General features: G+C 35.3%; 2 protein-coding genes across 4 annotated transcripts in view; both read left to right on the plus strand.

Moving 5' to 3' along the window:
* Positions 1-1,041: 1,041 nt before the first annotated feature.
* LOC132036902 (uncharacterized) lies at positions 1,042-7,540 on the plus strand. Of its 3 annotated transcripts, none has more exons than XM_059427315.1 (6): positions 1,042-1,144; positions 2,268-2,517; positions 5,975-6,127; positions 6,241-6,346; positions 6,423-6,537; positions 7,237-7,540. In XM_059427315.1, exons 1-6 carry the CDS (start codon positions 1,097-1,099, stop codon positions 7,273-7,275), a joined length of 711 nt encoding a protein of 236 aa, XP_059283298.1. In that variant the 5' UTR covers positions 1,042-1,096; the 3' UTR covers positions 7,276-7,540. The 3 variants fall into 3 exon arrangements, with proteins under 3 accessions (XP_059283298.1, XP_059283296.1, XP_059283297.1); XM_059427313.1 differs by lacking the exon at positions 7,237-7,540 and adding an exon at positions 6,969-7,187; XM_059427314.1 differs by lacking the exons at positions 1,042-1,144; positions 7,237-7,540 and adding exons at positions 1,966-2,095; positions 6,969-7,193.
* Positions 7,541-20,501: 12,961 nt separating this feature from the next.
* The window catches only part of LOC132036901 (uncharacterized), a 53,517-nt gene continuing 48,099 nt past the window's right edge, over positions 20,502-25,919 (plus strand). The window contains exon 1 of the mRNA XM_059427312.1: positions 20,502-20,683. Within this exon, the coding sequence (XP_059283295.1) occupies positions 20,568-20,683 (116 nt within the window). The 5' untranslated portion in view covers positions 20,502-20,567. The remainder of the gene's footprint in view (positions 20,684-25,919) is intronic.

A 25,919-nucleotide genomic window follows, 5' to 3' on the forward strand; every position in this document is an offset into this window, starting at 1 on the left:
TATACCTACACATAATATACCTTCAAATACCTATATACATAATGTACCTGTCTTTTATATATAAGTGTATCAAAATGTATTTGGGCTAACGCTTTACGATGTAAGTTTTGGACATTTTTTTTTGCAATATAAATGAATAAATTGTATATTTCTGAAATTTCTCTCAATTGTTTTTCTTTGATTTGATTGGATTTTGGTGAACATCGCTATTAGGACCCCTTTATCCCTCTTTAAGGAGGTCGACGCCTGCCTAGGGATTAATTTTGTAAGCACCCTCTTAGCGACTTCTTTTCTAAGACATCTGCTTGGAGTTGGGACTGTTGCAAGCCTTGTGACGTCTCTTCCTCTCTTCTCTTGACTGTTCGGTTTCTGGATTCAAACCAATAACCGGACCAATTATAAGCTGCTTTAGATAAGCCAAGCTAAATGGGCCCAATTATTATTTTTTTGGCTTATTTTAAGTATAAAATGACTTTAAGCTGGCCAGCCAAACACTCAAAAAAGCTAAAAACAATTTATAAGCCAATCCAAACGGGCTCTTAATATGTTATGACATATGAGGATTATTGAGTATCGTAATTCTAGTATCTATTATTTACTTCTTAATTTAATAATAATTGAAAGATTTTGCTTAATATGTTAGTTTTATTAAATTCTTGGTTATTTATCTACGCTTATTTAATACTTCTTCCGTTCCATAATAAATAAAGCTTATGCACACCTCTTAAAAAAATGCTCACTCTTATAAAATTAAGAGTATTTTTACTAACTTATCTCTAATTAAATGTCCAGAAAAAATAAAGTTTAATAATTTTTTATTATATAAATAAGCGTCATTTTAAAAGTGAAAGATTAATTTCTTCTTGAAATTCTAAACCATCACTTATTTTGAAATAATAAAAAGCCTAAAAGATCACTTATTATACGATAAAATGACGGGAAAAAAAGAAAAAGAAAAAAGAAAAAGAAAACAAAGCCCGAATCTCAATTCTGACCCGCCAACTATAAAACCCTTACAATTCACTCAGTTCTCCAAAGGTAGTATGATTTTTAGGATTTCCCCAAATCTCAATTTTACCTGATTTTTCATTGCAGAATGTCTACTTCTGGTGAAGATTTTTCTCAATTTGGCATTTCAGTAGAGGTATATATATATGTATCCCAGCCTTTCAATGCTTAATTCACAATTTGGGTGTTTTTTTTTTTTTTTTTTTTTGTACTTTACTTCCATGAGTTTGATATTTCATATGGTCACTTAACTAATACTCCCTCCGTCCTGATATGGAGTTTAAAAATTAAAGGAATATTATAGATATATTTGTGTGGCTAGAAAACATTTCATTATGGATAAAATGAGAAATTTAAAAATTAAATTGTTACTCCCTTCGTACCAATTTATAAGACACTCCTTCCATTTTATTTAGTCCTGACTCTTTTTTATATTTAGTAACAATTCAACTTTTAACTTTCTAGTCGCACAAACTTCAAAAGTGTTTCTTAAACTTCGTCTTTGAGTCAATTTCTTAAATTTGGTACTGAGTCAAATACCTTCATTTAAAATGAGACGGAGGGAGTACTAAATATAGAAAAGTGTCATACTAAAATAAAAGAGTGTCACATCAATTGGGACAGAGGGAAATAACTCATAAAGTCACTTTCTTTTTTGAAGAAAATTGAAATCAAAGAAAAAAAATGACTTTTTGTGATAATACGGTTAATTGAGTGACCATCTGAGAAATCCACCCTTACTGTGTTGTAAGTCATCTTTTTTCTTGATTTCAATTTTCTTTAACAAAGTAAGTAGTCACCTTTTTTCTTGATTTCAATTTTCTTTAACAAAGTGACTCTCGGAGATGATAACTAGTATTAGTTAAGTGACTATCTGAGAAATCAATCCTTTGTAACGACCTGTTTGGTTGTTATTGCGTTTTGACCATTTTGCCCCCATTGACCCGCGCCCGAGCTTGATTTGTACAATTTTGACCCGCGGGGATAGGTGGCACGGTTCCCTAGGCATGGGAGGAAGTACATTTCTTCCGCTTTACTTATGTTTATGATTGTTGGGAATAAGGGTTCGCCCACCGAGTTGGGAAAGGTAGGTGCCCACACGACTTAGTGAAATTGCTCGTGGAACCCTCACTGTGTTGTTAGTCACTTTTTCTCTTGATTTCAATTTTCTTTATCAAAGCATGTGACTTTCTAAGATAATAGCTAGTATTAGTTGAGTGAACATCTGAAAAATCAACCCTTATTGTGTTGTATAACAGGAAAAAGACAAGCTTGTAGCAGAGGTGATTCGGTATGTATTATTCAAGACTGAACAGAGTTCAGGGTGCCCAATAAAGAGGGAGGAATTAACTCAATTGATCACTGGCAAGAATTATCGTCAAAGAAATCTGCCTGCTTTTGTTATCAATGAGGCGAAATCGAAGCTTTCCTCCATTTTTGGGTTTGAAATGAGGGAACTTCAACGTTCCCGATCTTCTGCTAATCAAAACTCTCGCGCATCTCAGCAAGGTTTTTCTTTAAACTATTGTTCTTGCTTCATTGAATTAACTACGAGAACTGTTTCTTATGTGGCTATTTTAGTTGGATTTAGTAACTAAACTCCCTTATTGCATTATTTAGTTGATGTTACTGTCTTTTTCTCGGATGCTATGTAATGCATTTCCTATCGCGTTATTTCGTTTTTTTACTGCTTTCCTTATTTCTGTATCCCCTTTTTCAAACTGTTGTGAAATGCTTTACTTGAGCCGAGGGCCTATCGGGAACAACCTCATCTATCTCTCTGACGTAGGGGTAAGGTCTGCGTAAACTTTACCCTCCCCAGACCCCACTTGTGGGATTACACTGGGTATGTTGTTGTGGATCGAGTAATCAAAACTCCGCAAATGTGTGTCTTACTGTTGCATGGGCCTTTGCCGCTTCAAACGGGTGTTTGGCTTTTTTTTTTTTTTAGGGGGTTGAGTTGCAAAACATAGCCAGGTAAAATAGGATGGGTTGCACTAGACTAATGGCCAATGTGAAAATAGAAACTAATGTTAAGTAACTCAAGATGCACCCATATAGGAAGGGGATACATGGGCACCCATGCGTGGTGTTAAATGAGTTTTTAAAAATAGGAGAATAGTCCGGAGAATTCAACTAGTTTAGGATTAAGGTTTAGTTGATTGTTGATTTTACGGAGTAACTTAAATCTTGCATTGTTTGCATGCACTTTTGAATAATTCTTTAGATAGTTGACAGCTTCTTTATTTATTTTTAATAAAAAGAAGAAATCTGTAGGCATACCATTCAAAACTCTGTTGCATTCCATCTGAATATCTTTTGGAGTAATTTTAGTTTTCCTACAAATTTTGGAAATACTTAAGGAATACAAACTTTTGATATGTCTCAGAAGTAGGTCTGCAAGGCTGATCTTCCATCATCCCATTCAAAATTCATATATACTGGCAGGAGGAGTGATCTGGCTCTTTTATGATCTTCAATTTTCTGTTTCACCAGTCGAACCGAAGTGTTTGCAAGGCTGATCTTGAGCTTGCCGCCTTGATTTTAGCAACCTCCTTTCCACTAGATCTTTGCAATATGTAACTCTTTAAACATTTTTGTAAGCTCTTCCTCACGTTTAAATCTTTCAAAGATTGCTTATTGCCATTGCCAGCAGTGCCTTTGCTTTCTTTCATACGAACCAAGTTTTCCTTGTCATCTGAACCAAGCCCGATGCTTGTCGCTGCTGATGAATTCTTAAGTGGTGTCAACCAGCTTGTTTGAGTAATAAGTTAATAGGATTCAGTGCCCCAGTGAAGACTGTTTATGGGGCACCGTTAGGTATGAGAGAAGCCAGGTGAGGAAGAGCATGAGCAGCACTATCCACATTGGCCTCATCATGATCAATTACAGATTCTTCCATAGGTTCTTTCTCCAGCAACTTTCATGTCAGCTTCTGAAATATCTTTGACACACCGTTGATTTCCACTTACCTTAGCCTCGACCTCAGCGTTGAATTGCCTGAACAAGTACACTTCATGATAATCTATGTTAGTGTTTGGATTGGCTCTCACAGGTTTCCTATCAACTCTTGTTTTCCTGCCACATCGGAGTTACATTCTACACCCTCATCCACTTGAAATTCAAACATTTGATTAAAATTATATTCTTCCTCTCCATTTCTGCCACAAAATCCGATGCATCACCACAATGGGGCTCATCCTGTTCATGCAGACCACCTGAATTTCTCTTTGTATCATCACCCCAGTTCTAGCTTTTGTTCGGAAAATGTTTTTCCTTTTTAGCCTCAGCATGATCAATTTCAGATTCTTCCAGGGTTCTTCTCCAGAAACTTCTTCGGATCCATTGTTATTGTGACCAAGTGCTACTTCGTATGAGCTCTCTTCTGCTTTTGTATCTAAAGCAAAACTACCAGGTCATTTCCAGTGTCTTGTTGAACACCATACTCCATGTCTACCAGTGTTATCAAAAGCGAAAAGCGCAAAAAAGCTTTAAGGTCAGCTGGGGCTTTAATCACAAAGCACAACTAAAGCGCGGGCTTTAATGAAAAAAGGCGCAATGGTGCAAAATATATATGTTTAGTCAAACACTAGTAATAATAGGCATGAATAAGAAATACATGGACAAAGAGATCGTTAAAACATTGCGATAAAGTGAAATATCAATTATCTAGTGTCACCTCTTCAAGAGAGGCTCATTGGCAAGGAAAAAGGTGACTTAGAGCATTGATGATGACACTGAAGCGCACATAAAGCGAGGCGAAGCGCTCAACATTTTCTGAGCCTCGCTTCAGGGCTTAAGTACGCTTAATGCGCGCCTTTGACAAAACTGATGTATACTTCATCATTTTGCACCAAAGGTATTTGAATCGTGACCTGATACAGTATCGGATTCATTCTTGATGTCCAGACTCTCACATGATTCCAAACCAATACCATTTTTGTCTAATTCTTCAGTCTTGTGAACAGAATACCACTCACCTCCAAACTCTCATCAGTTTCATCAGAAACGCATCAAATGTGATGGTTCCTGATTCTTCATTCTCTTGTGTGCTTGATTCCTGCATAGATTTCCCAGCTACCCTCACCGATCGACGAGTGCTGTACACTTGCCTAAGTGAACTCTTTGCCTTCACTTTCTTTCTTTGGCTAGTGAGAACAGCTGCTGGTGTCTTTGGAACATCTTTCTTTTCTTCCTTAATCTGATCCCCAGTATTCTCTTTTGGTTCACATGCCTTCATTACATTGTCCAGCTTACTGGATGTTCCTCTCGTTCTGCAGCAACTCCTACTCAAGGTCTGCAAAGTTTCTGAGTCATGTTATATTGACTTTTGTTGGGTAGGCGACCAGTCCGAGGTACACTTGTTACTGCTTCTTACTTCCAGGAGACTCCATGGATGAGTTTGCAATATCAGATTCACATGTTTTCAAGACCTCTTCAATACCATCACCAAACTCGAAAGATTGAAGAGCATCAGCAATGGCGACATTGGTGATGTTAGCTGGGAGAGCTTGCAATTCTCTCCTTGTGAGGCTGTGGAAATCCACCCCTGTGATTGAAATCGATATGCAATTGTTGGGGGGTGGGAGGAGGTTTTTATGAGCGGCACTTGGATTTTCCATCTGAATATCCCTAGATACGTATTACAAAGTGTGGATATTTGCTACTTATAGTAAGCTAAAATCTTCGAAAACAAACTAAAGTTGGAACTGTGATGTATAAGGTAGGTACTAGTAAGTAGTATTCAATATTGAGGCTGCAAAATGGAATTCTTCAGCTTAAGCTGCAAACCTTTTTATTGTTATTAATCTATTTGTAAGCATAGGCTGTGTATACTGTTATTTAATTGTGTATTTCTAAGCATAGGCTGCGTATACTGTTATTTAATTGTGTATTTCTAAGCATAGGCTGTGTATACTGTTATTTAATTGTGTATTTCTAACATGGTCTTTTTCATGATGGACAGTGGCAGCTGATTCAAAGTCATATGTTCTCATAAGTCAGCTACCCGCAGATATATACAAGGCATGTGTGGAGGATGAAAAGAAATCACATGTCACTGCTCTTACTTTTGTCGTTACTAGCATTGTTAAACTTGCTGGAGGAAAAATTAATGAAGGTATATGTGCAATTTCATATGTACTTGAACATATTTTTCCATTCCTATTTGTTTTGTGTCCTTTACGTCCCAATATCTAAGAGAGGAATGAAGCTTAAAATTGCTGCCATCAGAAAATCTTTGGCATCAGTTGAGACGGCTGGGATTGTCTGAAACTGATGAAAGCCATCCTGTTCACGGAAACGTCAAACTAGCATTGGAAGCAATTGTTCAACAAAGGTTAGAACTGACAAACCAGAGGAGTCCATGTCATATAGTTCTGCTTTCTGGTGTTCTAATTTTTGCACATCCACAGATACTTGCACAAAGAGAAAGTTAAAGGTCCAGAAGGTAATACAACGTTTTATGAACTTGCTGAGAGGGCACTAGATGGGCCAATTAATGATGGAATGAAAGAGCATATAGCAAAGGTATATTCACACTTTTGTTGCATCTTATGCTTTTAGAGCTAATTGCTTATATGATCACTCAACTTTGGGTAATTGGCCATCAAAGTCATCGATCTTTTTTTCTTTTTTTTTCCTTTCTTTCTAAAAGTCACTTTACTTTACCTAATTAGCTTCAATGATCATCTTCACTAGATTGTAATTTTCGGGAAGATTTAATGATGTAACAAATTTAATTTTGAAAGAAAATAAACTTTTTATTGAATTATCTAAACAAATTATTTCAGAATGGTGCTTTTAGTATGCAATTATCTTGAATGGCGCTATTTCAGTCTTGTGCAAGGGTAATAAGGGTTGAGGAGAGTTGCATTCACCTTGCTTATGAGTTGTCTTTTATTGTGTTAATAATAAGCTTTTGCTGCGTCCTTATGGTTCCTGAATTGTTATTTGAGTAGATTTGTGTGGCTGTCATTTATTTGTTGCAAGAAAAATATCGACTAGATATCGAACGTACCACAATCCTTGCATCAACAAACTATATGCTTTGTTTCTCCCTATTTGGGGAGCTGGGATAATATCTGTAGCAACCAACCCTACTTTATAGAAAGTGTGTCACATTTCACAGATACTTGATGCTTGTTGCAATTTGACAAACTTGCCAGTTGGTCAACTCCAAAAATCTAAATGGACTTACTAATTAATCCTTGAACTATCCCATTGCAGATCGTGAACAAAGATATTGCCTCGGTGGACGCTGACTAGTTTCTTTACTGCTGACTGTGATTCTTCACAAGTGTCTTTGGCCATAGTTCATAACTGTATGATATTAGTCTTTGAAGCTGTTAATTTGGTATATGATGTTTTAGCTTCACCAGAAGTGCCACTTTCATTCTTCGTCGACTTTTGTAGTAGTAGTCATTAGTGTATTTAGGCAGCTGTATTTATGTTATTTATCTGATCATCCTTTTTGTCTGGCATACTTATTAAGTTTTGGTTATAGAAGTATTAATACCCCATCTAGCAAAAATCTTGAATTGGTCATTCTTTTGGATAATATTTGACAATGTTTCATGCATCCATCTTTTAATCTGAGCAAATTGTGCTGCTTGCTTATGTGCTTGAACAATTAACTAGGAATGCAGATCAGTGTCCTTATCCAGTATGTACCTAAGTTGTTTATTTTGGAGATCTGTGTTTCCCTCAAAATGGTGTTACAATCACTTATCCAAACATAGTAGGTGAAATTCCCGTCAAGATTCTGAAAAAGGCTATGGGAGAAATGGATTTTTTGTCCTTTACAATTTTTTTTAGTTTTATGACCTTTTTACGAGATATATATATATATATATATATATTTTTTTACAAAAGATATTCATGTGTCTGCAACGTTCCAACTTGTTCCAAATGTGCCAAAACCCACCTGAGCCTCTCGGATTCCAATGCAAACCACCCCAACAAGTCTTAAATAATACTCCCTCCATTTCATAATAAGTGTCACCTTAGTAAAAAAACAAGCATATTAAGAAACTAATATTGTAATATAAAGTTTACCAAATTACCCTTATATTACTTTTTCTTCTTGATTAGAGTATGTACAAGTTGCAGCCCTTTTGAAATTGGAAATCCAACAATATCAAGTTACTATGCGGCTTTTTCAATCATCATTTAAATGTTACTTTAACTTGTCAATTTTTGTCTTAAGGTTAGAAATGGAAAAAGCTAGTCAATTTATGTCTTGATTTCTTAATGTGACACTTATTATGGGACAATTTTTTTTAGCTATTGTGACACTTATTATGGGACGGAGGGAGTATTATTGACTCAATTACTCTTGAGTAGGGTTGGGCATAAATACCGAAAATCGAAAAACCGAACTGAACCGAACCGAAACTTCAACAAACCAAACCGAACCGAAACTTCAACCAACCGAACTGAACCGAACTAGTTTGGTTCGGTGTTTGGTGTCCACCGTAAAAAAATCGAAACCGAAATAGCCGAACCGAAGTTTGATAAAACCGAACCGAAAAATCGAGCGCGCACCGAAATTTAATACATTACCCAAAAAAAATTAAAATAAATGGGCACTCCCATTAAGTTTAAAGCAAAAAAAACTCAATTGTAATAAGTCCTCTTTTGCATTTGTATCCCTAATTTTCCACTTCAATTGAGAAAATCAAATATCCTTAACAAAGAAAGATAACTAGGATGTGTCTTTAGGATTAATGTATGTCTTTTATGTGTTTTCTTAATTATTCTTATGGTATGTATATAACACCTAGTAATCCTATATCATGATTATAGTTTTTTATTCTTGTGTATCCTGTTTGTTTGATTTTGATTTCAATTTATCAGTTTTATGTTTTATTGCTTTTGAGAATATGAATTAGTATCAATGGAATCGCTTCTAATATTATATCAAAAAAACCGAAACCGAACCGAACCGAACTTTAAAAAATCGAAATCGAAAGAACCGAACCGAACTAGTTTGGTTCGGTGTTCGGTGTCCACCTTCAAAAAATCGAACTCGAAATAGCCAAACCGAAGTTTGATAAAACCGAACGCCCACCCCTACTCTTGAGTTAGTTGTCACAGTAATATTAGTTGTCTATTAGTACCAAAAAGAACTCAGTGCGATCAAAGTCAAGTCATTGTGGATTAGAATTGCAAAGGTATGTCCACTTTCCCTTTTCCACATTTCCCCTCAAGGCCCATTCAACAGTCTATCCCATTATCCAAGTTGTATGCCCATTCTGAATACAATGAGGGCAATTTGCAGGACTGTCCTTCACTGGGGTTGGTCTTTAATTTTTGTCTTCTGTCTTTGCAAATTCTGCCTTAAGGTTTTGCAAGCGCGAGAAACAAGTTAAAGATCACCATTAGGTCAAAACTTAAATACCACCAATTTGAAGGTAAAAAATTAGAGACCACCCAAAACGAAGAACAATCCGCGCAAAAAAAAAGATACAATGATAGTCATATCCAAGCCCAATAATACATCATGAACTATCAATTTTTTATACGGATTGCCCTGCTTTTGGCGTGATCTTTAATTTTTGTCCCTCAAATTGTTGGTCTTTAATTTTTGCTCTTCACGCTAATATCCTGAGGTTCTGGGTTCGAACCCTGCTCAGTTAAAAAAATAAAATAATTTCTCAAGGAAAGACTTTGGGAAAAGTTTGTCTTATGCGGCATAGGTTGCCTTAAGAAACAACTAAAGTTTAGTTATGCCTGATTTGGCATAGGTTGCCTTATAAGGCAAAGTTATACCTTAAGGCAACCTATGCCTGATTAGGCATAACTAACTTAAGGCAACCTATCTTTGTCTTAGGGCAGGTTGGCTTAAGGCATAATTAAAAGTCTATCGAAGGGGGCAGACTTTTGCATTAAGGCTAACCTATGCCTTATAAGGCAGACTTTGGCCCTTATAGGCATACTTTTGCTACCAAACTCTGCTTTGTAATTTTTTTTTTAAAAAATTGATTGAGCGGGGGTTTGAACCCAAAACTCATGGGTTTTAGGCGAAGGGCAAAAATTAAAGACCTGATTGAAGGGCAAAAATTAAAGACCACCCCCGGCGAAGGGAAATCCTGCAAATTGCCCACGAACTATCAATTAAATCAGCTCGGGCAATTCGCAGGAATGACCGCTAAGACGCGAGGCTTTTAATTTTGCCTCTTAATCATGTTTTAAGTTTTGCCCTTTGCCTAAAATTCTTAGATTCCGGGTTCGAACCCGACTCAGTGAAAAATTTTAAAAAATCGCAAGGTAGAGTTTAGATTGAGCCGCAAAGCGGGGTTGATGAGTTTCGAAATTCTCCGCCCAGGTAGAGTTTTGCCTTCTGGCACAAGGCAAGGTAATTTTTCTTTCACACGTAGCTAGAATTTTGCAACCTCTGCCTTAAGGCTTAACTTTTGCCCGAATAAGCTTAATTTTGGGCAAAAGTTAGGCCTTAAGGCAAAGGTTTGCCTTAAAACCTTGTTTTGAGTAAAAGATTGCGTTAAGGCCTAACTTTTGCCCGAATAAGCCTAATTTTGCTACAAACTTTTGCCTAACGATTTTTTTTTTTTACTGAGCTGGGTTCGAACCCAAAATCTCGAGATATTAGGTGAAGGGCAAAAATTAAAGACCACCACTTTAAGGGGCAAAAATTAAAGACTAGTGCCTTTGAAGGGAAAGCCGCGCAAAAAAAAAAAAAAAGAATCAGCTAGGGCTGAAGTGTATTCAATTGACTCCAACATATAGCCAGTCCAGCCAGTCTTCTATGTGGCATTCCAGTTACACATCTCGTGATAAGAATTTAAAATAACAGAAATAAGCAGAGATATGATTTAATTTACGAGGAAATAAACTCATATGATCGGTTACAGTGTAATTTAAAGAGAAGAAAATAATTTCACAAAAATCTCTTGTGTTTTATATATTGATTCCACGTGTTATTATTATTTTTTCATCATTTTCCCATAAAAAGAATCATTCAACTAAAAGAACATGTGTACTGGATGATAACTTCGATCTTCATTTAGGGTGTGTTTGGGATGAAGGAAAACGTTTTCCATGATTTTTCTTAGAAAATAAGCGATTTTTCAACTCATTTTAAGAGCATTTGCATATATTCAAAGAAAAATACCATGAAGTTTTTGAATTCAAAGTGAAGCTTCTGGTGGTGGGGGTAAGGAAATAGACGCAACGGGGTTAGGGGATAAGGTGAAGGGGGTAGCTGGGAGGAGGGGTAGGCAACAGGTAGGGGGTAGCCGGTAGGTGAGGGTGGGGTTAGTCAGGGGGTAGGGGGTGGGTTGGGGATGTTGTTTTATTGACCCGAAAATTATTTTCCTTCAAATAGTTAAGGAACACATTCCTCCATTTTCTCCTATTTTTAGGAAAATGTTTTCCTTTCAAGATATTTAGTGCAACCAAACAAAAAAAAAAAAAGAAAAACAATCCAGAAAGCATTTTCTGTCATACCAAACGAACCCTTAGAAACATTCATACACAGTGTTAAAAACTTTTTCTTAGGGGCTGTTTGGAAAGCCACCTGGGAATCGGAATGGGTGTAATTACTGGGTTAGTATAATTACACATTGGCATGTAGTGTTAAAATTTGTCTTAATGTTTTAGGTTATTGATTCACTTATTACAAACAGTTACTGGCAGTTATTTTTATCCCTAAAGACAAATCTCTTATGATACATCAAAATTAGTGTAACATGTATGCTCCGCTATAAACATTCTCTTGTACTTTAAAATGTATAAGAAATGATGCTCTATTAAAATGTACTTTACTGCATTTTTATAAGTGTTTACGTTTCCTACCTAATACCGTCCCATTTTCTAAACTTCACCGGAAAAGGATGTCGAATTAAGAAAATTAAAGGTACTCTAGAGGCTATTATTTTACAATAAATAATTTACTAGTTGTGACTTGTGATTATATGCTTTCTAATGAGCCTTATATTAATTTGGAAGACTAAATTATCTATATTGGAAATGACAATTTGGTAGTAGGAACAAGCTTAAGTAGGCGTTTGGACATGCGGTTCGAAATCATGAGATGAAATTAACGTTTGGACATACATTTCATCTCATGGTTTCAAAAATTTTAAATAAAAAATTTGACTCATAAGTTTATATTTTGTAAAAAAAGACCCATAAGTTGGTAGATATCTTTAACAATTACTTTCATTGACCATTTACCAACCTCATTAACTTCCACCAACCTTTATTTATGTCTACCAACCTCATTACTATTCATGTTAAATTTTCGTTTTTATTAAATTAAAGTTTGATCAATTAGAGATTGATTTGCTCGTCTTTCACATAAGTTATATTTTAAAATTCGTTATACTTTTTTTGATATGTTTACCCTTAACATCCAATTTTAGGTCATATTTGCCGCTGTACTCTATTTTTGGTCATATTTACCCTTCTTATGTTAAATCCACGTGTCCCCACCTTTATTTTTCTGCGTATACCGTGAAATTCTTTTTTTTTTTTCTTAATTACCCACCCAATAAAAATAAACCCAACGAACAACCTCCCCTCCCCCCTCTCTTTGTCTTCTCCGCCACACCCTAATTTGCAGAGCTTTCAAAATTGAAGCTAGCTATTGGGGTAATTGGGACGGAAGGAATATTGCCTTACTTATCCTATTATCTAAAGAAATAGGTCACGCTTCCTCATGAATTATGATACGAGTACATTATTACATTAAAAATCTACAATAAATATGATACAGTAACAATCATATTACGTGGCTTCTTCAATTTTGTGGGTCCCTAGCTTCAGTTTGCAAATTGGGGTGTGGCAGAGAAGACAGAGAGGAGGGGTTAGCTGGGTTTATTTTTATTGGGCGGATAACTGGGAGAAAAAATTCCAATTAGGCGCCACTGGGAAAATAAAAGTGGGGACAAGGGGATTTAAAAGACGAAGAAAGGTATATATACCAAAATTGATGTACATGCTATAACAAGAGTCATAGTCTCACTTAAAATTTGAAAAAGATAACGACAAGCGAACTATTTATGAATTGCTTAAAATTACAAGTGCCCGAAAGGTTAATGACCCTTTTCCGTTTATTTTTACAAAGGCACAGAAAATAAATAATTTTGTTATGAATTATACCTTCATTTGTTAAGATCGATAAGAATTGACAAATGTTTTGAAGTTTCCATGGGCCACAAGTGTTTTTATGTACTATGAGAAAGAAAATATAATTTAAGATATGCAGAATCGTACAATCCAAACATTATTTACCATCAAACATCACGATTCAAACTATATTGCTTAAAACCACCAATCTAAGTCTTCATTATGTGTCAGGTCATCGTGACATGGAAAACTGATAATTTTAGTGGGAAATGTCAGAATTTACCTTGAGTTAAGTTTCAAAAGTCATCTGAAAATGCAAACAAGTAGGAGAATTAAACCAAATGAGTGAAATTTAATTAGATATAAAATTGTTGTGTGTTTCATTGATGTCTATTAATTTAGTTAGACCCCTTTCCCATTCTAAACTATAAAATGGATCGAGAGGGGCCCCAAAGTTCCCAGAGAACGAAAAAGCAAGCTTTTCTATCCACTTTCCATTCTCTTATAAATAAATAAAGCTCGCCCTGAACTAAGTTTTTTCCAGTTGCCTACAAGATGTCAAGATATGTCCATTTCTTATTTACTGAATTCATTTTCGTTAGTGCTTTCTTGCATACGTCGCATTGGACGAGACCACTTAAATAATTACAACTAATGAAATAAATGTTTTATTTAATAAGTGATCATTAATTTTCCCTCTGAGCAACTATTCTTGCATCCAACGGGAGTCAATTGACACCGTTTTGCTGGAGAATTACACGTGTAGATAGCTCAAGGTCAAATTCTATTATGTACATGTACAGGAGACGGATCAACATGTTAAACTTGCTCGTATCAGCTTTTGGTAAGCTCCATTCTATTCGGGGTATTATCTCTTGGTAAGTTGTGCTATGACTTTTAGTGTTTTGATGATTTGACAAACATGTATAAAGATCATGAGTACGCTAACAGGGAAGCATCGCATGTTGGTTGAGTTCAACTAATCATTGTGGTTTCATGAGAGACCAAGTGAGAGACATGATCAGATCGTATACTATCAATACTCTACACAAGTCGCGTGATATGAAGGACCACATATGTTTTCAGAGGGACCAAATGCGATCAGGTCTCCAGCTACCACTTGGTCAAATCTACAACTGTAAAGTTGCTGACACTGTAGCAGTGCAAAAGTACAACAATACATCAACAGAATGGTTTGACCATTAGTCCAAAGTTTATGGGCTGTCATATTCACTCTCTCTTCTGCTACATATACCACATCAATGTTGAAGTGAAGATTCATTCTTGCACAATAAAATTGCTCATATCCGAAGTGCAAGTATCCACCTCTTGAGGTGCTCTCGAGAACAAAGCCTCAACAAGCGGAAAGACCAGATCCCAGAACTGAAGATGCTTTAAATCCTTAGGTTTTTGAGTCTTTGTCATTTTGTTCTTGTATTGTAAACCTACTCTTCTTTTAAAAGAAGTTGTCTGTAGGTAAATAAAAGTCTCAAAGTTAGCTTGTTGGAAGTGTGATTCCACAAGCTCTTCTGAAGGCACACCAGTTGCAGTTAGTCTGTATTGCTGGTCTCGGGAGTTGCTCAGAACGGGAGTATCGTGCCAATGAGTGACTACGAGAGTTGGCCTGTGCTACACAATCGTTACTGCAAGAGCGTAGGATTAATGGTTAGTTCCTAACTTACGATGTAGCCGTAGCCCGAAATCGTCGTGTAGCGGAGTTGAAATCCTACGGGTGGCAGGTCGTGATTTTAATCCTCGAGTGTGGAGTTTTCCACGGGTAAAATCTTGTCTTGTTTACTTACTGCACTCATCAGGGAACTGGCAAACAACCAGGTCCCATATACATTATTTGGTGGACGCACAGCCTGCAACATCTCTATTTATGTTTATTTCATTGGCGCAAGAACGACGCTGTGGACCTTATCCCGAGAATAGTTTAAGCAATGACCATGTCGCAGGTTTCATGTGACTACCAATACGTTATGTCGCATGTTCAGAGTCGTATAGCCAACATTGGCTCAATATTTATGATTATATTTTCAGACTATTTCCGCACATTGTTCAAATAGTATTTTCAGTATTACAATGACGTCACATGTTTTACTTAGCCTATCCATGTTTTATATTATTTTCTCGTATCAAATTTCATGCCCCACGTCGATTCAACAACAAGCAACGTGTTCACTCGCGCACGTGCAGCGCACTGAGCGCCGTGTTATGCCCAGCCATGGTTCGAGGCGTGACACCATGATCCTAGCCGAGTTGAAGCCAGCCATTCTAGAAGAAGAGTGGCCATCGCAGGTCGGGCAGTCTCCGCCGGTCTTCGCCTAGCCATTCTGCTGGGGCGGCAGCTATCGCGGATCGATAGCCCCGACGCTGGGCGCTTTCTACGTGGTTTAGGAAACCTACTGTGATCATCCCTTCGATATTACCGATTCGGGGCCTCGTATTGAAAACGTGTTGCGGTTGCCCGCGAGTCGTTATCGTTACCAACTCGAATTCAATCGAAAGAACTTAAGGTAACGAGAAACGACTCGATGATTCAAAGTGATTACTTCTCATCATTGACTTATACTATATATCCATGATATGTTATCATCATTCATTTTGAACCGTTTCTTAATAGTGTTTTCAATTATACTTATGACTTGTATATTTTTCTAAATAACTATTATCCCGGAGACACTCACTGAGTACTCAAGATTTCTAGGTACGCTAGTATTGTTTTTTGGTTGCATCAGAACATGTAAGAAATATGTCATAACATCACATGAAGTAGGACGAACTTGGCCGTTTTCCGGACTATCGCGAGCCCGGTACGTCGTCTCCGTGTAGCATCTCCTTCTATCTTAGATTACATTACTTTCAGTTTTTGGGATTCGTCCCGAAGTTACTCTATTTATTCTTAGAAGCTCCATAGATAGATGTTATTACCGCGGGTAGTTATTCGTCAGCGCTGACTCATCGGGGCACTTTGGCACATTCCATGATTATCTTATCTAACTTTAGCTTATATTCATTGTCTTATTCGATTTATGCGTAACGAACCAATAATTGAATTTAGACAAGGGTTTACTTTACTTAATAAGGTGCTTCCGATGTGGTTCCGTAGCATCAGATGTTTCTTGGGCCAAGGTGGGTTTCGGGGCGTTAAATTTGTTGGGCTCGAATTTAATGAAGAGTTTCGGAAAATTCTTACTGGGTAGGTTGTGGTTTTTCCTCCCTTGAGCAAGGAGCGTTGCCACGATGAAATACTTGTGTTGATATACTTTTCGCAATTTACCTTCTTATGAAGTCGTCCAAAGAACCGATTCTTTGAGTACTTAGGTCGCAGCCCAAACAACAACCTGATACACCAACAATTGTAAAAATGCTATTTTGATGTCAGAACACCACTGAGCCCATCAGGTCTCAATCTAAACTATACCTGCAAGTCCAAAAATATTATTTGAACTTATGGGGAAGTCTTGTACCATGATTTAAAGCATAAATGCTCCAAAATAGGGGTTAGATTGTTATAAAGATATTGCACGGTATGCCTACTTTTATCATTTTGGACCAGAGAATACAGTTCACGGCTCATTCTTGGCAATGCATGTAGCAAGCTATGAGTACAACAGGTAGAGCTTAACACAACTTTTCACCCACAGACTGAAGGTCAACCCGAACAAATTATTCAGATCATTGAATATATGTTAAGGATGCTCGGGTACTCTTGAAAGTTTTTCCCATGAAGAGTGTGATGCACTTTGGCAAAAAAGGCAAGAGCAGCACGAGGTATATTGGCTCCTTTGAGGTTTTGAAAAATCCACAAGCAGCACGGATTTTCAGTTCGAGGATGAATATTTGTTTAAGAGGGGAAAAAATGTAATAATCCAACCCCTCGATTTTAGTTTGAACGCTTCAAATAATGTTATGAAACCCAATAATTATCATTTGGGACTTGTTGGCATGATTTGAATTGAGATCCCAAGGAAATACTTTTTGGAGTTAGATTATAATACTCCATCCGTTCACTTTTACTCGTCCACTTTTTCTTGTACGTCTCTTGAGAATTAATAAGTGAAATATACATTTTACCATAATAGCCATATTAATTGGTGTGTGACTTCACTAGACTTGGGAAATAATTTGAAAATGAGTAAGTAATGTAAGGGTAAAACAAGAAAAAATAGTTTATTTTTCTCTGATATGCTAAAGTGGATAAGTAAAAGTAAAAATTTCAAAGCCACTGGGGAGCACGTTTTTCTTTAGGCAGGCTCTATTTCAAATTTGTTGCATAAGTGAATTTTGTAAAAATAGTTTTGGATGATATTACTACTGTATATAAGTGCCAATATGGGACTTTTGTAGTCCTCATATTATTTTTTGACCAATGAGGATGCTACACGTCACAAAGGGCACCATTGAAATTTCAACATTTGTGCTTACACGTGGTTGGCTCCAATTGGCTTTTCCACCTTTTCTCAGTTTTGCACTTTGCTCATTTTCTTAAGATACTGTTGCATGAGCCTTTATTATTGAAGTACAGTGTACTTATTTAAGGGTTTTTTCTTGCCCTTTATTTGGTTATATTTTATATTATTTGTTCTTGCATTTTTTGGTAAAAACACAAACTTTGGAGCCTAATTATTTTCATTTTTAGCTCAAGGGGTGGGGTGTGTTTGATATGGAGAAAAATATTTTTAAATTTTCTCATGTTTTATTGGTTAAAATTTTGGAAGGCTGAAGTTATTGACAGACCCTCAAACTTATCCGTGAAATTCATTTAGACTCCCCCAATTGAAACTCCTACCATCTGAATCCTCCAAAATCACTTTTACTGTGCCACTTGGACACAATTTGTTGAGGAAGCCCAATACGTGCATCAGACTGCTGCAAAGAGCGTGAGACTCCAATTTTTTCTATTTTAATTTTTTTTAATCATTAAAAAAATTAATTACAAGAAAAAAATCTTAATCTTTTTAACTATTAAAACATGTCAAACAACAAAAAGAAAAGAAAAAAGACAAATTTGAGGACAGTTAACATTTTTTTTTAACCCCACACTTTTTCACCAGTCTTCAAAAAGGAAAATTTCCAATTTCCCCGAGGTAAGGCTTTCTGCTAAACTGTTTGTTTTTAATGGGGTTAAAATATACCAGTTTCTCACTAATTTCTTTCCCTATTTGCTTTAAATAACATGCTTCACCGGGTTGTTGAGATTGATATGTTTTTCCTATGTTATCAGAATTTCATTTAAATATTCTATGGTGAATTTGTTGCCAAATAGATAATTTTTTGAGTGAAATACTCAGGAAATTTTTGACTTTTTATTTTGGTGGATTAACTTACTAATGGGAATTTCAGTTTTTAGAAGAAGTTAAACAGTTTTCTTGGAGATAGAAATTGGGGCTCTTGAGATTTTCATCTTTATTTTCTGGCTGTAATTTTTTAGTGTCGGCTTACTTCATATTCCATAATAAATGATTAAAGATCACCGGAGCTAGGAGGAGGAGGGGGTTGAAGAAAGAGAAACGAGGTTTTTTTTTTTTTGGTAATTTTTTATTTATTTATTTAATCTAATAACGACGTGTCTCCTTTTTATTTGTTATTTTGGCGTGTGCATTGCACGCACTTTGTGTGTTTGGCTGCATATTAATTTTATGTTCAAGTGCCATAGTAAAAGCGGTTTTGGAGGGTTCAGATGGTAGGAGTCTCAATTGGAGGGTCCAAATAGATTTCTGGACGACAATTTCGAGGTCATTACGACTTCATATTTTAAAGATTTTCTCTTGAAAAAGAAGTTTCATAAAAATAAGGAAGATGACTTTCCTAATTAGAGTAGGGAAAACAAGTTTTATAAATGAAATTTTAAGTTCCTTCTCTCCTTCCCACCTTTCAATGTCCTTAATTCCCACCCAGAAATCACCCTCGGGCCCCAGCTCTCCACCCCACCCCATCTCTATAATGTTTTCTTATATTATATTTAAATATTTTTGGGATTATATCTTTTTGCTTACTTATCAATAATAAAAATAAATAAAGAATCACTTATCTTCCACCGCGTTACTTTAAGTATTTTTAAAGTATTTATCGCATCCACCGTTAATTTGTTGATGCACCTTACGTAATGTTTTTCTTTAAAGAAAATCAAAACCTACTCTTTTATGGGTTTAATTAAGAAAATGGTACAAAATATTTAAAATCACTTAATTAAGGTATTTTTATGGATACAGTTTTTTTTTTTTTTAAAAAAGAACATTTATATCAATTATGATTCTGGTTTGAACTTTAATTCTTTTGCACGCACAAGTCCTTTTCTTATAACTTTTTTTCTTTTCGTAGAATTTGTATTAAATCTTATTTTTTCTACGAAAGAGGTTAGTCCAATGACTTTTAGTAGATTAGTGTATAAAATAGTTTCAAGAATTAATAAATTAACATCTTTTAAATAACAAAGGACAAGAATCTTTAATTTTCCTTTAAAATTTGTTTTGTGCAATTACATTTGGGGTGTGGGGGGGGGGGGGGGGGGGGAGTGGAGAGGGAATAGGAGAAGAGGTTATACTGTAAATAAATGTTTGTAATTGTATATTTGTATGAGGTTATATATTTTCTGTGTTGAATCAGGTATAATCCTCGTGTAATTAGTTTTTATTTTATTTTATTTTCGCCAACTGAATAGAATATTTTATGGACAGTTTATCTGTTGCCTTTAAAATATCTATGGTGTATTACAAATACTAAAGATAGAAACTATTGAATGATGTCATATAGTGTTGAAAATAAAGGTACCATCATCAGTCAAGACCGAATTATCCTTAGAATTTCTTGTTTGGCTCACTAAGAATTTATTTTTCTTAAGCATAAAGTATATATAAGGAACTAATTAAATTGATTCTTAAGGTTCATTTTAATGAATGTAGGATATTTCTTGAATTTCGTTTAAAACTAAGCTTAAATCACCAAATCTCGCCTAAATTCTTGACACATAAAATAATGAGTGAAAAATTAATAGATATATAAAAACCTATTTCTCTATCTATAACTAAAACTCACAGCTCACAAATTTATAAAAATGCTGGGTGGCAATTATCATACCTTATCGTGTTAGTTTATATAATATCGAATCATTTGTGTCTCTCTGGTATTGGTTAATTTTCCTGCTAAACTTGCTCCTCATAAATAATTATTTCTTTAAAACTTATCTAATTATTTGACTAAGAGATTTTAATAAGTTTGAAAATTGTAAGCAAAACATGATTAATGTGCAGCTATAGTAAAATAAATAAATTATAACATGTATTATACTTATTTAATTTAATGAAAATTATATTTGCATTTTGGATATTGGTTTCTGTTATGCATAATAAGATGATAACAACATTCACACATTTGTCATATAGTTGTGGGTTAAAGTTTAACAAGAGTAGAAGAAAAAAAGGAAGAAGCGGAAAGGGTAATTGATTGTGTTGATTCAAGCAAGGATGAATTCCATTTCACTTAGCATGTCTGCTCCTATTATTCTTACAAACACAAATACGAAAAAATCAGAATTCCTGTCAGGAAAATGGAAACCCCAAATATCCTCTTTCGAGTGCAAGTGCAGGGCGTCACAGTCCCAGTCGAGACTAAGATTAACTGGGATATCCAGAAGCACAATTGTGGATTAATTTTATACCATGTTTGGTGTGGGATTAATTTTATACCATGTTTGGTAGAGGATAAATTTATACCTTGTACCAAACAAAGTATAAAGTGCATCTCAAACTTAAAAGAGGGGATATCCCATCTTATCCCATTAATCCTGAGATTATTTTTATCCCATTTCCTAAATGGGATTATTTTATCCCTAAGAGATGGGATAAATTAGTCTCAGGATTATAATCCTGAGATAATTTTATCTACGTACCAAACGACCACTAAGTATTGTGGGCGAATGAATTTTGCAAGTTAAAACAAATGATGAATGCAAAGCGTTTTCTTCTATCAACAATCAAGATGGCTAACTTTTTAATATTACCAACACTGCAGGTAATTTTGTATAGATCAGGATTAGTAACTGCAGCTGCATCATTCGTTCTTACATCTTCTACGGCTTTGCTTCCCAATGATTCTGTTATTAGCAACTTCATTCAGAGAAATATTGATTTATTCTATGCAATTGGATCGTGCGGACTTGGCCTCTCATTATATCTTATTCACATTTATGTCACTGAAATTAAACGTACTCTTCAAGCTTTATGGTTGCTCGGTGCTCTCGGATCATTGGCAACATATTCTGCCCTTGCTCAGCCAGCTCACAAGAATTTAGTTCAATATGTTGCCGAGAATCCAACAGCTGTTTGGTTTTTGGGACCACTATTTGCAGCATTGACAGGACTTGTGTTCCAGGAAGGTTAGCTTCCGGGTACATCTTTATAAACACGCACTTACAAATTCAATCCAAACCTGATATTCAATTTTTGTTTTGGAGGACCATATAAATAGATAATAGAAATAACACTAGCATGCAGTTATAGATTGTGTTTTTAAAATCTTCAATTAAATAGATGTTCTATAATGGAAATAAAAAATACTGATAAGTTAAACAAAAGGACTTTGTAATATTGAACTGATGATCACTTATAAGATTAGAATCTTATGCTTAAGATAATAAACATGGCCAACAGTTGAGGAAGCAGAAAAGATACAAGAGAACCTAAAACTCGTTGTCGTTCCCTACAAGAAGCTTCTGAAATTGTATTGTTTAAGAGGGGAAAAAATGTAATAATCCAACCCCTCAATTTTAGTTTAAACGCTTCAAATAATGTTATGAAACCTAATAATTATCACTTGGGACTTGTTGGCATGATTGGAACTGAGATCCGAAGGAAATACTTTTCAGGAGTTGGATTATAATACTCCCTCCGTTCACTTTGACTTGTCAACTGTTGACTTTGCACGTCCCTTAATAATTAATAAACGAAACATACATTTTACCATAATAGCCATATTAATTGTTGTGTAGTCTCACTAGACTTGGAAAATAATTTGAAAATGAGTAAGTAATGTAAGGGTAAAACAAGAAAAAATAGTTTATTTTTCTCTTGATACTGTAAAGTGGAGAAGTAAAAGTAAAAATTTCAAAGCCACTGGGGGGCACGTTTTTCTTTAGGCAGGCTCTAGTTCAAATTTGTTGCATAAGTGAATTTTGGATGATATTATTAGGTAAAAATGGATATCGATTTTTGTTAGGGATAACTACATGGCATAACTAACTCTAGTACATATTTAGATTTAGTAGTTATAGTTTAGATTAATTACATCCTATAGCTAAAAGTAATATGTTAAATACAATTAATAGCTACATATATATTTAAAGTAGAATACACATCATCACATTATTCACTGCCAATCCCAACCCTTCCACATCTCTCTCTCTCCCCTCTTCCCCCCTTCCCCCGGCTCCGGTAAACCGGAGCAGCCACGCCACCGCCAGCCCCTCACCACATCAACCACTCTATCTTCTCTTCCCTCTCTTTCTCTAGCTGTAATGGTATAAATTAAGCAAAAGTAACAGAGCACTAAAACATTTAAATTTTTCAGCATTCAAAACTTTATTGCTTACCCAAAACTAAAACTAAAGTGGTAAACTTTCAGTTACTAACATTTCAAAACAAGAAACCATTTGAAACACAGCAAAACAACTTTATAATGAGTCGTCGTAGCGAGCAGTAGCATGAGTTTTATGATGGTTGGAGAGAGGCTGCGGTGGCTGTTTTGGGGTTGTTTCTGGTAGTTTATTTGGTGTTTTCATGGTTGGTTTTTTGTTGTATTTCCGCTAGTCTCAGCTGGAGCAGTAATGGAGGTTTTTTTTACGGTGCTTTCATGGAGTTGTTGTTGTACAGATCTGACCGGCGTTAATAGTTGTTGTATCTGATGTGAGCAACAGACATTCCGATCAGATCTGGACGGAAACAGTCAAATCTGGCCGGAAGTGGCTTTCTATTTTTGAAAACAATCTAGTGTTGATGACAAAGACAGTGACAACGGTCAGATCTGGATGGAAACAACCAGATCTGTCCGGAATCTGACCGGAATTTTATTTCTTGTATTCAGTTTTGAGTGTATTTGTTAATTCTATTTCTTGTACACAAATAAATGCAGTGAATTTTTTGAAGTGTATACAAATGAATAGAGTGAAATTTATTTCTTGTATTCAGTTTTTGAGTGTATTCATTAATTTTTGGTGCAAAACTGTGTTTGGCGTGTATTTTTGTTTCTTGTATTTTGAAGGATATTTTTTTGTATACAATCAATTTTAATATAATAAAGTGAATACAATGTAAAAGTAGCTACAATTGAATACGGTTGAGTTGAATATGTTTGACTTGAATACATCGAAATTTGACTTGAATACATCAAAATTTAACTTGAATACACCAAAATCTGACAGAGCTGAATTTGAATGCAATTCGATTTTTTAATACAATCTACTGTAGTGCGCGAATAGAATCTGCTATAGTGCGCGTCTACTGTAGCTATGAAATATAATTAGCTAAATGTAGCTATGCCTAAAACATAACCCGCAAAATGTAGTCATTTATGTAGGTTTCCTTTTCTGTTATGCATAACTAGTGACGATAGATCGGGCTGTTACACCTCGTAGTTTTGTACGTGAAATCTATTAGGCATTAGTTGTTAAAGTGTAGACTTGCAGGACTTCCTACGATATGTGAGATTGTATGCAACTATCTCATGGTTACGAGGATTTAAGTTCATATAATAAGCTATGGAAGACTCCGGGACCAAGCAAATCAAAGAAAATAAGTTTTTCGAAAATTTGGAAAAAGTTGGCAGAATTAAAGATAAAATTTTGGGTCAGTTTATAGGGGTACATCTCCAGGTATATTAGGAGTTTTAAGGTGTTTCAAAAGCTTAAACTGAAGTTCGTCGAGTCTAGTTTCCAATGCAACAAACCGCTCGTTGATACGACGTCGGAATAGAGAATTATGGACGTTACAAGTTAGGCGGCAGAGCATGGCGCACTGCTACAGTACCACCGACTTTAGCACACTATATAAGGGTTAAAACCCCTCTTTTTTTGTCATAATAATTCCCCAAAAATCTCAGCCACATAAGAGAGCATATGTACATCATCAAAGTGAGGATTTTGAGTAATTTCAAGTGACAGAATATTAATCGAGGTCCGGGTAACGTGTAGTCGCGAGTATAGTATTGTCTTGCGTTGAAGTTGGCTTGGATTCAAAGTAAATATTGAAGATCTTGCTATTCTAGCAAGGATAAAGTATGAATCTCTCTTTATTAACGTTGATTTAGGAATATTTACGAGAATAAAAGTTATAGTTGTTGTGTTGATGTTGGCTTATGGATTGAGGTTTGAAGAAAGTTTGGATGGAATTGTGCATATTTATCTTGTAGAATCTTGATGATATTGTTGTTGATGTTGTTGGTATTGTTTGGGAGTTGTTTTGATATTTGGATGAGGCAAAAAATATAGGGGAAATGCTGCCCAAATTTTCATAACCCAAATTAGTCTTCAATAATTAGTGCTTATAAGTTGATGGAAATATGATGAAAGTATGATTAAACATGTATTTCTCGATATATAGGTTCGTGAAGCGGCAAACACCGAAGTAACGTATCCTTTAAGTGGTGGCTTCATTCGGATAAGGTATGTAAGGTGTTCGTTTCTCTTCTTTCCTTGGCACGTAATCCAACTAGAGTATGAATATGAGCGTTCCATAATAAAATCTCTTCATTCCTATGTCATGTAGCTCAACTCTTAATGTCTTAGTTATTTGATTGATTCTTGGTATATTATTATGTTCATCATCGTTAAGTTATTTCTTTGGATTCGGCCTTTAGCACTAACATATCATAAGTTTATTGATCGGCCGTACGTTCGCCGCACTAACATATTATATTTATGGATCAAGTAAATGTACGTTCAAGCACTAACTTCAATTGACGGGTAATGAATGTAAAGTTTTTATTGTCTTCTACATTTTACACTTAGATGAAATATAGCTTAGTGGCCATGTTAAATCCTATCAATCATGCCTTTATTTAAGTAAATGCGACCTTAAATTCCGAAATGTCGAAAGATGATAGGAACAACGTTCTTCTGTCTTTGAGTTTGCTGACCAACTTTTCAACCAAAACCTGTTTTTGTTTCTCTCCCATTTCAAAGAGTACAAAGCAGTAAGCGTGTTTTTCTTTTCAATTTAATTTTAGGAATCTTAATTTGTGGCCGTGCACTGCCATAAACTGAAAGAAAAACATAAAGGTTAAGAAACGATTTTTACTCTTCAATAAACATCCAAAACCAATACACAATATAAGGATATGATAGTCAAGTAGTATAGTTCCTCCGTAGTGCTAAATAAAAGGTTGGACAGGGACAAATTAACTGTCCCAAAATAGAAGCTCAACAAACACATCGAATATAAAAGATTAATAGCTAGCAGAGAATGCTTCATACTTACTTAATTCAAGAGATTTTCAGCTGATTTAATTAATAAGACGTAGCAGTAAATTTGATATAAAGTAATTCATTGGGTTGTTTCTTCCTCGGGAATAACCTCACATTTTTGAATAGTTAAAAGTCCATCAGCTGCCGTTAGAAATAGACTTAATCTAGTGAAATGTTAATTTTCACTCAATTACAACATCAATACTATTTAGTATGGCTATATCACGATATAATTTCAATTTTACGGGCACATATCACAGGTAGCAACAACTCAAACAAACGTAGAACATGCAGTTTTTATAAACAAATAAGAAAATCAACAAATAAGGAGACATGCATATCCCAAAAAGCTAAGCGGATA

This window comes from Lycium ferocissimum, chromosome 11 (assembly GCF_029784015.1).
Source record: "Lycium ferocissimum isolate CSIRO_LF1 chromosome 11, AGI_CSIRO_Lferr_CH_V1, whole genome shotgun sequence".
In the NCBI taxonomy this organism is placed as follows: Eukaryota; Viridiplantae; Streptophyta; class Magnoliopsida; order Solanales; family Solanaceae; genus Lycium; species Lycium ferocissimum.

Bases quoted from the DNA above. Each gene is read 5' to 3' on its own strand.
- LOC132036902 (XM_059427313.1), top strand. From the start codon at position 1,097: ATGTCTACTTCTGGTGAAGATTTTTCTCAATTTGGCATTTCAGTAGAG. The intron at 2,518-5,974 runs GTTTTTCTTTAA...CATGATGGACAG, and splicing joins CTCTCGCGCATCTCAGCAAG to TGGCAGCTGATTCAAAGTCA. The intron at 6,347-6,422 runs GTTAGAACTGAC...GCACATCCACAG, and splicing joins GAAGCAATTGTTCAACAAAG to ATACTTGCACAAAGAGAAAG.